The sequence below is a fragment of the Centruroides vittatus genome, unplaced genomic scaffold (assembly GCF_030686945.1).
Source record: "Centruroides vittatus isolate TY-2023 unplaced genomic scaffold, ASM3068694v2 contig_436, whole genome shotgun sequence".
Taxonomy (NCBI): domain Eukaryota; kingdom Metazoa; phylum Arthropoda; class Arachnida; order Scorpiones; family Buthidae; genus Centruroides; species Centruroides vittatus.
This window is the reverse complement of record NW_027122237.1, coordinates 1,360,332-1,372,690: the sequence shown is the minus strand read 5'-3', so window position 1 is coordinate 1,372,690 and position 12,359 is coordinate 1,360,332. Positions and strand designations below refer to the sequence as shown.

General features: G+C 32.4%; 1 protein-coding gene across 3 annotated transcripts in view; it reads right to left on the bottom strand.

Moving 5' to 3' along the window:
- The window catches only part of Dgkepsilon (diacylglycerol kinase epsilon), a 107,115-nt gene that overhangs the window by 37,449 nt on the left and 57,307 nt on the right, over positions 1-12,359 (bottom strand). For all 3 annotated transcript variants that reach the window (XM_067272324.1, XM_067272327.1, XM_067272326.1), the window contains 3 exons: positions 10,932-11,077; positions 6,802-6,856; positions 4,746-4,859 (listed from right to left, as the gene is read on the bottom strand). In XM_067272324.1, the coding sequence (XP_067128425.1) occupies positions 4,746-4,859; positions 6,802-6,856; positions 10,932-11,077 (315 nt within the window). The remainder of the gene's footprint in view (positions 1-4,745; positions 4,860-6,801; positions 6,857-10,931; positions 11,078-12,359) is intronic.

The window sequence follows — 12,359 nt, the reverse complement described above, 5'->3', positions numbered from 1 at the left end:
AAAGTAATGAAAATGCTGTAATGTGATAAACTGTTGTTCTAGCATATAATGCATATGTGAGATCCGGAAATTCCTCTGAATGAAAAATTTTAAAAATTGTTCCCTTTATTCAATTGAAAAATTTTCCTATTATAAGCATCCTGTCTAAAAACGGTCCTGGACGAGAAAGTATGCATCCCCGGCCATATAACTATCAACTATCTATTGTTCTTAAGCTTTCTACAGATCATCTTGCAACCTAAGTTTATAGTTAACATTCAAATTCGTCATATATTTTTAGTCCCGGGAACACCTATGACCCAAATCGCCATCAACCATCGATCACGTGACCACTTTTCCCAGCCTAAAGCTATAAAAGCCACTCCTTTCCCCCCCCTCAGGGGAGTCTCTTATCATCTGCCGGATGAACGCCATTGCAGGTCGTCACCACTCTGGACCTACAGTCCCAACGTCTCCACGCTCAGTCACGACTTTATGAAACTGTGCCATTTTTGGATACCGATTTCCACTTTCTGGATATCAAAGTGCTAACTCTATAAGGAAACTGATAATGAGGTATGAACCGAATCTGTAAGCTCTCTCTCGAACCCTACGCGAATTAGGGAATTTAGTCAGATTTTGTATTTGTGTCCTTTGTTAATTCCAATAAACCTTGTTTTAATTGTTAAATGGTGTCCTCCTTGACTCGAATATCGCTTTTGCCTTATCGTCGACCCCATCTCACCTTCTATCCACTCGCCCGACAAGAAGAGTCCCGACTCTTGGGACTGAAAGCGAAACTTTAGCCATCTTGACAAGTGAAAGGTCAACGACCTGTTGCCAGAAAAGGGAGATACGACTTCCTCCTACCTCCTCGATCTCACACATATTTTAATGAACACATCGAAAACCTTGTAAAAACACTATACATGAATGGTCTCCCACAAAAATTTTAAGACAATATATAAATAATAAACTTACTGGAGTGAATGAAGTTTTACAGTCAGAGGTAGAATTAAAAGATGGGAATGAATTGGGTTAATGTTACCTTAGGTTCCGAGATGGCGGCGGTGGGAATTTTTCCCTATTTTGGCGACTGCGGCAGGGAAAAATTTTTTCCCTAGAGTCGTGACGTCGACGCCGTTGAGAATTTTTCCCCGTTTGGTTTCAATCCTGAGATCGACGTTGCCGAGTATCCTGTAACCTCAAAACGGCGACGGTCATGTGTAAATTTGCGATGGTAGAGGAAGCCTTTTCGTGACGTCGTGTGAAAGTAATATCGGCGGGAAATTCATAGTTGTGTTACGAACGAATATGCAAATGCTCGATCTGTGATGTGATTTCTGTTCATTTCAATGCAATTTTATGCAAATCAACTAGTTTCCAGTTGGAATCGTTTACTGCAGTGTTGCGACGAATTGCGTATTGGAATATTTGCTGTTTTTTTTTCTGGTTACGATATTTCATTTTTTTTCCTCACCACCTCCCCGCGTTTAGTTTATTGCCAATTATTCGATAATGAGTAGTTTTGCCGATTTGAGTTTCAACGACGAATTTCGGTCGAGTTGCACCACACGTGATTTCTACAAGTTAATGGAAGACGACTTCTTGGAGCTAGGTTTGCCTCCCCGTATCGATAACGCATTGAGATTTCCGAAATTTGCTGTAAAATTAGGTATACAGCCGACCGAGACCGTTTGCATTCCGTGCGATTCTAAATGCAAATTATATCATTGGAGTAATAGAGAAAGCTGTTTCTTGCAAAGTAGTAAGTGCGGAATGAAGACTTCTGCCTTTGAAGGAACATTTAAAAGTAATTTTGGCCACATTTCTTGGGGTTGCATTCTGTCGTTTATATGGCCAAGTAGTAATAAATCGAACAGAGGGAAACGCCAATCGACCAATAAAAGAGCAGCCGAATCGAAAAGAACAGGGAAGAAAAGAGCCGTACCAAGAGAAAAGGAAAGTATCCAAGCTGGCAAAACCGAAGAAAGAATGGATTGGAAAGGAAAAAAAAAGTAGGAAGAAGTAGGCAAGCACCATCGAAAAGTGAGTAAAAATAATCTTTTTTTTTTTTTTTTTGGTTATTTCGGTTAACGTCCGCGGAGTCTGCAGAGAAATTCAAGATGGCGGCCGGAAACGCGGCCATCTTGAATCGAGGAAAAAATTTTTTCCCCGTCGCAGTCTCCAACGTAGGGAAAAATTTCCCCCGTCACCATCTCGGAACCTAGGGTAACATTAATCATGAATTGTATACTACTTTTAGTATAATATGAAAATATACACTGTACTTTACTTAATTTTTGTAAAAATTAATTGGTTTATTGATAAATAAAATTTTGTTTTACTTAACAAGTTCCACATCTTGGACTGGAACTTGTGACCTTTTCATTACAACAAATGTTTTAACTAAAAATACCTGTACCATGGTGATGATTGCTATACATGTGCCAATATTTTTATTAAGGATATTTAATTCATTATTTATTTAATTGATTTAAACCTGATTTTCACATTATTTCTATCTAAAGTAGAAATTTTTCAAAATGTAATTTAAACCAGACATTTTTTTAAAAGTTTAATAAATTTGTTCATAAAGTTAACTTAATCACTAGAATAATTGATATCTTATGACAAACAACAAAATGATCTGTGAATAAAATTAACACTACTTTTGATGTGATACAGAAATATTTTTTGCTTAATTTTTATAAAAATAAACTGACTTATTTTCTGAGCTGGTTAGATAAATGGTAGCCAATAGAACTACAGTAGAGCATCGTTTATCTCAGTGTTTCTCAAACTTTTTGGTCCGCGACCCCCTTTTGCACTTAAAAATTTCAAAGGACCCCCGAAGAATGAGTATGTGTAGAAAAACATCCCGGAGGGAGGGGGGTTAATTTAAATTCAGAACAAGTTAATTTTTGTTTAATTAATCTATTCCATGTTGAAATTTCTCTCCGTTGCGTGTCGCTTTGCGTTGAATTTTTGTCAATGTTAAGACTAACGAAATTTTTAAAAAATTATTTCTTTATTTTTCACAAACAAAATAAATATATTGAAAAATATAAAAACAAAAAACATTATATTTTGGAAGTTAATCTAGTCTCGAAACGTTCCGATTCAGCACAACACAGTCCTCAGAAAAACAAGCAAAACTTACCACTCACGATGGGAAAAAAGTCTCGTTCAAATACTGGCGCGTCCTTAAGTCCCTCTCATGGTCGCGCAGTGTTGCCAGCTAAAAACGCATATCAACTAAAATAATATCGGAGTATCCCAAGACATAGCCAAATATTGTGGCGCCACAGCACTAGCGGAAATTCGAATTTGCCGACTGAAACGCTTTCGGTTGATCGGTTTTTCGGATAACGACGCTCTACTGTATTTCTAACTCGACTTGCCTACAGACGCAACGCTGCTAGCGAACACCGTTCCAAATGACAACGCTGTTCTATCATAGTTTAGGCGGAGAGTGGAACTCGGGGATTCCCCAATAGCGCACAAATTTATGAATATTATATTTAGGCTCGTATTTAAATATTTATATTGTTTTTATTTATATGTGCAATTTATTTAAGTAAAAATTATTTTATATATTTTTTATTTCTATTATTTCTAAATATGAATCTATAGTAAATTTATAAAATATTTGAAAAAAAAATTGATTTGGCATCAATTTTTCAGCGACCCCCCAAATATTTTTCACGACCCCCTTAGGGGTTGCGACCCCCACTTTGAGAATCACTGGTTTATCTGAAAGCCAATCAACCGAAACGCCGGTTAACTGAAAGCATTCCAGTCAGACTGTTGTGCTGAATTGAATGTTTTTGAAACTATTAACTTCCAAAATATATATTTTTTGTTTTTATATTTTTCAATATATTTATTTTGTTTGTACAAAATAAAGAAATGATTTTTAACAATACAATAGCCACGATTATTATTTTAATAAATTTTCGTTAGGCTTAACATCGATGAAAGTTAAATGCGCAGTGACACACAAGGGAGAAAAATTTCAACATGGGATAGGTTAATATATTTTTTCGTACATAATCAGTTATCTGAAAAATTAGTTATCTGAACAACCTCAGTCCCAATTGATTTGGATAAATGATGCTCTACTGTATTATTATTATTTTAGTATTCCAAGAAATAGAAAATAATTTTCATTGTGACAGACATCTTATAGAGTAACATAAGATGCAATTCATAAATAAAATATTTTTTCAAAACCATGAGAATTTTCAATATTAGCACAACAAACTTACTTCACATTTAATATAAAAAAATAACTTAGTTGTTTCCAATCATCTGGTAAAAAAAAAATCTGTCCTAATTGAGATGACAAAATAGATTGTTTAATTGTTCTTTTTAATGTTTTAACTGATTAGAAATGCTGAGAAATTTGAAAAATTAATTTTAAAACGAATAGAAGGAACTTACAAAAAAATCAATTGTACAATCAGAGGAGCATTTGCATTGGAATTCTCTAGATTCATATTGAAATAATACACAGAACACAATTTCTAACTCTTTATCTAAAATAGCTAACTAACACAAAATTCTAAAATATAGTTAATAAAGCACAGGAGTTCATTTTAAAAATTATTGTTTTAACATTTTAGATTCATCTTGTGATATACATTCTAGGTATGTCACAAGATAAACTTAAAATATTAACCTAGAATGTCTTCACATCTTCCTAACACATAAGTTGGGAATGACTGGTTTAAAGAACAATAAATGGAAACAGAAGTACAAACCTTATTCAACAATCGACTTCCATAAAAGTAAAGTTTGGATTCTCTTGTCTTATGAAAATTCAATGCAACAAGTGCATCAACTCCAACAGATGCATAATTGTTCATATAGATTTCCTGAAATTAAAAATTTTTATTCAAAATAATTAAAACAAGACAAAGAATGAAACAAATGCAGACTATTAACAAAAAGAAAAATGAAACTAAATCAGAGATATTTTATATATTTATTATATTTCTAAACAGTATATGTTTTATAATGATAACCTTTTATATGTAAATAATCACTTTTAACAGCAGTGATTATTGGGCTGCAATTTAAGAAAATTATAGACCTATAAATTCCTACTGTCATCGCTGTCTGTCTGTCTTTCCTTACTCTTGAGAATAGAGTTAGATAGATGAAAGACAAGACCAGATATGGAAACCTTAAAAGCAAGAGGTCCCAATTAATTATATGCAAACTTCTTATGCAAACTGTAAGTCATGTGATTTCAATTCAAAAATTTCCCCTGAATGGAGTTAGATAGATGACTGGCATGACTGGATTGCTAAAGAGAAAGTATGATATACAGGGGCAAGACATTACTAATTTGAAGGGGGAAAACATATATTTTAAATTAAATAAATTTAAAAATGTGATTAAAAATTGCAGCCTGGCATTGTGATGATGTTACAATAGAATAATTGCTTGTTTACATATAAAAGATTCTTATTCCTAACTAAACATTTATTATTATGAAATAATACTAGAAATTAGTCACTTTTACTCTAAAATATATTTGTATTTTTAAATACAATGTATAGAAATAGATATTGATTAAATAAAGTAAAATATTACTTAAAACAATTATAAAGTAACTTTTTGCCTGGGCAAAGCCCTGCATTGCCCAGGCAAAAAGTAAGAACAAACATTAAGATTACCTAATTTTGTACTTCTAATCATTCTAATTATATATTATAGAATTTGGTTTATATTACTACAAAGATTATCTTACATAGCCGATCTTACCTGTTTTCACTGGGTGAAAGAATTAGGTCCCCTCTCTTCCAAAGCTAATTAGAGAATTGTTAGATGGGTCTAAAAATATGTTCAATTTTCCAAAAAAAATGCAAAAAACCACATATAAAATAGTACAGTAAAAACCGAGTTCTTCAGGGTAATCCTTAATCCTCTCCCTCTCCCCCACAAGGGAGAATTTCCAAAAAATCCCTTCTTAGTGTGCAATATCATGGCATACCCTAACTGTGTACCAAATTTCAACTTTCAACTCCTAACCATTTTGGCTCTGTGCTTATTATTATCATCAACCCATCTTGATTATATTATAAGATACTGTATTTTAATCGAAATAGATATAGTCAGTCTCCTACTTATGACAAACCTTACTTATGATGCCCAAAAATATTAAAAAACTTATTTCAAAGTTTGAATAATTCATCACTCTTAATAATGGCATAGTATAACAGTTAAATGTTAATGCAATACTGTAACAGACAATAAACATGTCTTATATAACAATAAATATTAAATTTATTCATAATTTAATAACTCAAACTAACATCTAAGAAACAAAAACTTTCTGCAAAGCTTCTCAACCACAATTATCATTCTAATTAATCTTAGAATAATTTTATTATAGTGAATTAATAATAAATTATTTAAAAATTAACAAAAAAATAAAATCAATTCCACATGAGGACTGCAAACATAAACGGCTTAAGTAAAGCAAGCTTATGTTTTAGTTTTACAGTAATTTTCTAAAATAGCTCACATAAATTTTTCTATCTCATGTAAGTTTCATAAATTTTGTTTTACTTGTTTTCATAATAATTTTTTCTTATTAACATCCTTTACTTGCTTGATAGAATCAATATGGACATTTTTATAAGAAAAAAAATCAATTTATGAAGATTTCTTTAAATATTCCTCATAAATTAGAGAAAAGAAGAAATAGTTTATTCACTTCAATCAGATTCCTGATTCAAATGCTGAGATAATCTTTTATTGTCTATTTATTTCAGTAAATTATTAATTATAATTATAGATAAGGCTCACCTTAGGTGGTCTTTGAATTCCCAAGTGTCGTTTAGGAATAATTTTTACTTTCCATCTAAAAAGAATAAAACATTGAGAAGACAATCAAGTAAATAAATTAATATAATAAGAAAGATTGATAGGTATATATCATTTATTGATTGCTGCTAATAGCAAAAAATAAATACAATCATAATATATAAATAACAAAACTCAAAAAGTTATTATACATAACTAAAATTATGCATAAGATCAATTATTTAATAGATTTTTTTAATTATAAACAGTATTAAATCTGTAAATATTTTAAATAATTTCTATTTACATATTACAATCTTAATAAAACAGAAAAATAGTTTAAATGTTTTCAAACTATTTTCAATGATAAAATGTTATTAAATTATCAATTTAAACTAGTTAATTAACGCTGCATCAGCGTGTAGTCGGAACGAAGCTGCTTGCACCTTTATTTTCTAGATTATGAGGGAACAAAGAATCATTTGTTCTCAACAATATATTTGATTTCTATTGGATCATTTAAAGGTACAGATATAAGGTCAGAATAAGCCATTCATTAATTGCTATGCCAACGTTTCATGAAATTCTGTCTATCACTACGGGCCTTGGACTTACAGATTGACTTGTAGCAATCTTTATTGTAACTCTTTAAAAATACTGAGTCAGTTATTTTTTTCACTCGACTCAATGTAACATAGGTAAGACCAATAGCTGTCTCTTTTTTCCCTATATCTATTTTGATTTTTGGAAGAGTTAATCCCTGTGATTTATGTATAGTCATCAAGTATGCTAAGGTAAGGGGAAACTGTCTACGAGATTGCAATATACTGCCATCGTTCGAAGAGAGTAGTTATGGGAATTATTGGAAACAGATTACCATAAATGATAGGTCTTTGATAGCTATCGAATTCCACTAAAATAATCAAAGGAAGAGCTGGAGGGCGAGCATTAGGAGCATATATAATGTAGCGTATAGTTCCTAATGAACCATTGACGAGACCTCCTTGCACCCATAAGTTGACTCTCGGCATGATTCTGGCATTAACTGAGAGATTCAAATACTTGGAGACACCAAGGCTGAGTCATCCTTGGAAGCAGGCGGGGCAATATCTGAAGTGTTTTCAGATGCTATATAAGCAAGAGGGCATCCAGTTGACTGCAAGTAGTCTTCGTTGCTTTGTTTAACTTGCTCATTTGTTGAATATAGCTCTACTGCCGTTTGGAACTGATCAAGTTCATCTCTGGATAAACAGGCTCGATTTCTTGTCATCAGAATGTTCAGATCTGTATCAGAGAAATCACTCAAAGCTAGATGTAAGACATCTGTGAAGGAACTATCTGCGCTATTTTGTCTATGAGAATTACTAAGTTCAATGAACTTCTCAAAAGAATCAAATGCAAATGTAATGTAATGTCCCAACAAGGTCCCTACCTTGTTGGGACATTACATTGTAAAAAACACTCGAGTAGAGAGGAGTATCTTTAACAGGAGGAAGCTGATGAATTGACCAAACAAATAGATAAAGAATCCACCAAACACTTTCATTTTGGACAAAAGACAAATTTAAATGTTCAAACACTTTCACATTTAAATTTAAAACAAAATACTAGATAAATTAACAAATAAATAATAAAATACAACAAAATATACTAAATGCACTAATATAATAATGACGTAAATAATATAATAAAATAAAAATGAAATAAATACACAAAAAATGCCTCTAAGTATAAGGGCAGGTGCAGGCTAAGAATTTTTGTGTTTTAGTTTTTCTTTTATGTAGAATTTCCATGCAGCAGAAGCTAGTCCATCCGCATCCCTGGTGTTAATACAACCATACTTTAAACTATATACGAATATCGCTATAAATACTAGCACTTTTGACGAAACTATTTCCGTCTTCGTCAGGCAGATGATAACGGTTAAAATCCTTTTTCGAACCAAAAATTTTTGAATTGAACTAACGGCATTAGAGCTTTGGAACAAGACCAACGATGGAACCGAGTGTAAAAAAATTTAAACATGCGCTATAAAATACTGAGACATGGAGCTAGAGGCAATGCCTTAATCTGTTATATAAGTTGACCCACATAGCAGGCAAATCAAGCATGGGTGTGTTGCACGGATTTAGTGCAGCGGTAAGAAAGGCCTCCCAAATAAACACAATGCTCCTGTTATTACAATGCCTGAGCTTCACCACCTGGTCCCACAGCAGGGTGTATAGGTGCTGTAACACCATTCTTGCTAGCTCGGTATCACAATTGCCTGCCCTGATGGAAAGTTGGTGTTCGGAAATACGACAAGCCAACATTCTAGTTGTCGCACCAATGTAGTGGGTGTAAATACCAGATGTAGTATTTTCCATTGGGATAGAGTAAACTCCAGACCTCTCTAGTACGGAAGTAGCATCCCTGTCATTGCACAGTAGCCTTCTAAAGTTTGGCCGCGGGGAGACTGGTAGACACGTGTTGCCTAAAAACACGGCAAATACGGATGGTGACTCAGCCACAGAATGGTAATGCGGGAAGAACTACCATGCATTCCTTTGGAACATGTAAAGCCGTGGCAGGAAAAAGTGATCTTTTGACCTTGTTTAAGATGTACCAGTACTTGGCATTAGTGTACCCCGGGTACACTAAATCTGTGCAACACACCCATGCTTGATTTGCTTGCTATGTGGGTCAACTTATATAACAGATTAAGGCATGCCTCTAGCTCCACGTCTCAGTATTTTATAGCGCATGTTTAAATTTTTTTACACTCAGTTCCATCGTTGATCTTGTTCCAAAGCTCTAATGCCGTTAGTTCAATTCAAAAATTTTTGGTTCGAAAAAGGATTTTAACCGTTATTATCTGCCTGACGAAGACGGAAATAGTTTCATCAAAAGTGCTAGTATTTATAGCGATATTCTTACATAGTTTAATGCCTGAATGTTAATTTTCTCGTCTTTTGCCTATTCAGTGATTGGCGTGAAGTCCACCATCGTTACAATCAACCATACTTTAATTTGCTTTTATATATTTAGATTTTTTCTTTGTGCATTGCCAATGATGGGAAATGCATAGCCCTGAGGATAGTTGCTTCAATCCATTTAACCACAGAATCTTCTACTTGTGCCATACAAGATAATACTGTGTTGCAGTGCCCTTTATTAATGTCATATTTGTGCTCCTTAAGTCTGATAGCTAAATCCTTTTTTGTGATCCCAATACAGTCCTTCTTAATTCCTAATTGCTGATTTTTCAAATGGAATTTTATATATGCCCACTTTTTCTTCTTCTTTAATCATGTTTTTATCATATCTTAAAATACTGTATAAATTAAGCACTCTTTTGAAAACTATTTTGAGTGTTTTTTCTTCAACACTTTTCATGATGTTCTTGATGTTTCAATTTTAAGTGAACTTGGAGATGGTATAACAACAGGTATCTACATAAAACCAATACATAATCCACTATACATTCCGGCTAACTCAAACAACCCCTACAGATACAAACTTTCTGCCTTTTGTGAACTCATCAGAAGAGCATATTCATATTGCTCTAATGTGCTGGACAGAATCAAAAAAATTAATAGAATCAAAGAAACAGTTTCAAACCTGGAATGTAAAAAGAGTACGATAGAAGGACTAATTAAAAGATATAAAGGAGGCAATATAATAAGAGCCAAACAAACCAGTTTAAAATCTCCAAGTTCACTTATAATCAAAACATCAAGAACATCATGAAACAAGTGTTAGACAAAAACACTCAAAAATAGTTTTTAAAAGAGTGCCTAATGTATACAGTATTTTAAGAAATGATAAAGACATGATTACAGAAGAAGAAAAAGCAGGCATATATAAAATTCCATTTGAAAAATCAGCAACTAGAAATTAAGGACTATATTGGAGTCCCAAGAAGGAATTTAGTTATCAGACTTAAGGAGCACAAATATGATATTAATAAAGGGCACTGCAACATGATATTATCCTGTATGGCACAAGCAGAGGATTCTGTGGTTAAATGGAATGAAGCAACTATCCTCAGAGCTATGCATTCCCATCATCATATTCAATTTTCATTAAAAGAATTTTTTTAATGAGCATAAAACTTAATTTATTCAAATCAAATATATATTAAATTTTCTTACCTATCAAGATTCACTGTATCAGCATTATCTATCTGATTCAAAATTTTTTTAACATCAATAACACCAGAAGATCCAGAACCCCAACCTAATACCCTAGCTAAATCATTACCAGTTCCAAGTGGCACAATGCAAATATGAGGCAAAGGCTGTCAAAAGAAATCATAATAAATTTTTATATACAAGGTGTTTCAAAATTCCTATTACAAACTATTAGGGCAGATTCCTTAAGGAAAACTAAGATAAAAATGTTCAGTAACATTTTTTGAATAAAGCCTTTATTACAAAGTTATAGCTCCATATTTGATTTGATGCATCTGAAAATATTAAAAAGTATGCTTGTATTTGTTTATTGTAATCTATTATTTTCATTAAAATAACTATCTTTTAATTGAATACGGTAAATTTTTACTTTTTAAGTAAATTATTACCTCCATGCAGAAGATAGTAATAATTATGGTCTTGGCACAAGAAATTCAACACACATCAGATATTTTTCAGAAGGTGTACCAGAACATGCTTTGCAGTCGCAATGTTTGCATAGATATTGGAGGTCACCATATTGAGCAGCTCTTGTAATGGATCAGGATGCGAAAAGAAACAAATGCTTAAGTAGTATTATACATTCTTATAAAAAGAACATTGCTTTCAAATACATCAAAATAAAATAAAAAATTTTAAATTGAATCTATTTTTTTTTTCTTAAAACTTTTCAACTTAAAGAAATATAACATGAATTTGTCCTCATCTGTACAAAAACCTGGAAGTGGCATCACTGAATTTTAAACATCTAAAACTCCTTAATAAAGACTATTTGAAAAATGTTACTGAACATTTTTATCTTAGTTTTTCTTAAGGAATCTGTCCTAAAAGATTGTGACAGGAATTTCAAAACACCCTGTACAAAATAATATTAAATTATTGAATTTAATGTAATACATAACTTACAATATTATTATTTAAAGGAATATATATGAAATTTAAATATCTTGTTTAATAATGCACTCATCGACAAAAAAAGTTACACATTAATAGACCATCAAAATACACCTTAAGTTGCTGAGATAATTTATTTAAAGCTAAACTAACATTTTCAGCCTATTCAATAAGCCATACTCAGATTACACATTCAGGGGAAGACATTGGAATTGAATGGAACTTTATTAACGCAAACATAATGACTTATAAGGAACCAATACTAGAGATTGATTAACTGTCACATGAGATAACTCTTTAGACCAGGATGCCAGCAATGGGAGCAATATGCTACCCAGTAGTAAAGGCAAGATTGAAGTGTTCACCAGTGATCTACACTCTAACACAATGATCATCTGCTCCCACATAAAATTGAAATTTGTTGCTAAAGATGATATACTGACAGTATGTAATACTCACTAGTACTTTCAGTTACATTCCTACCTCAATCACGTC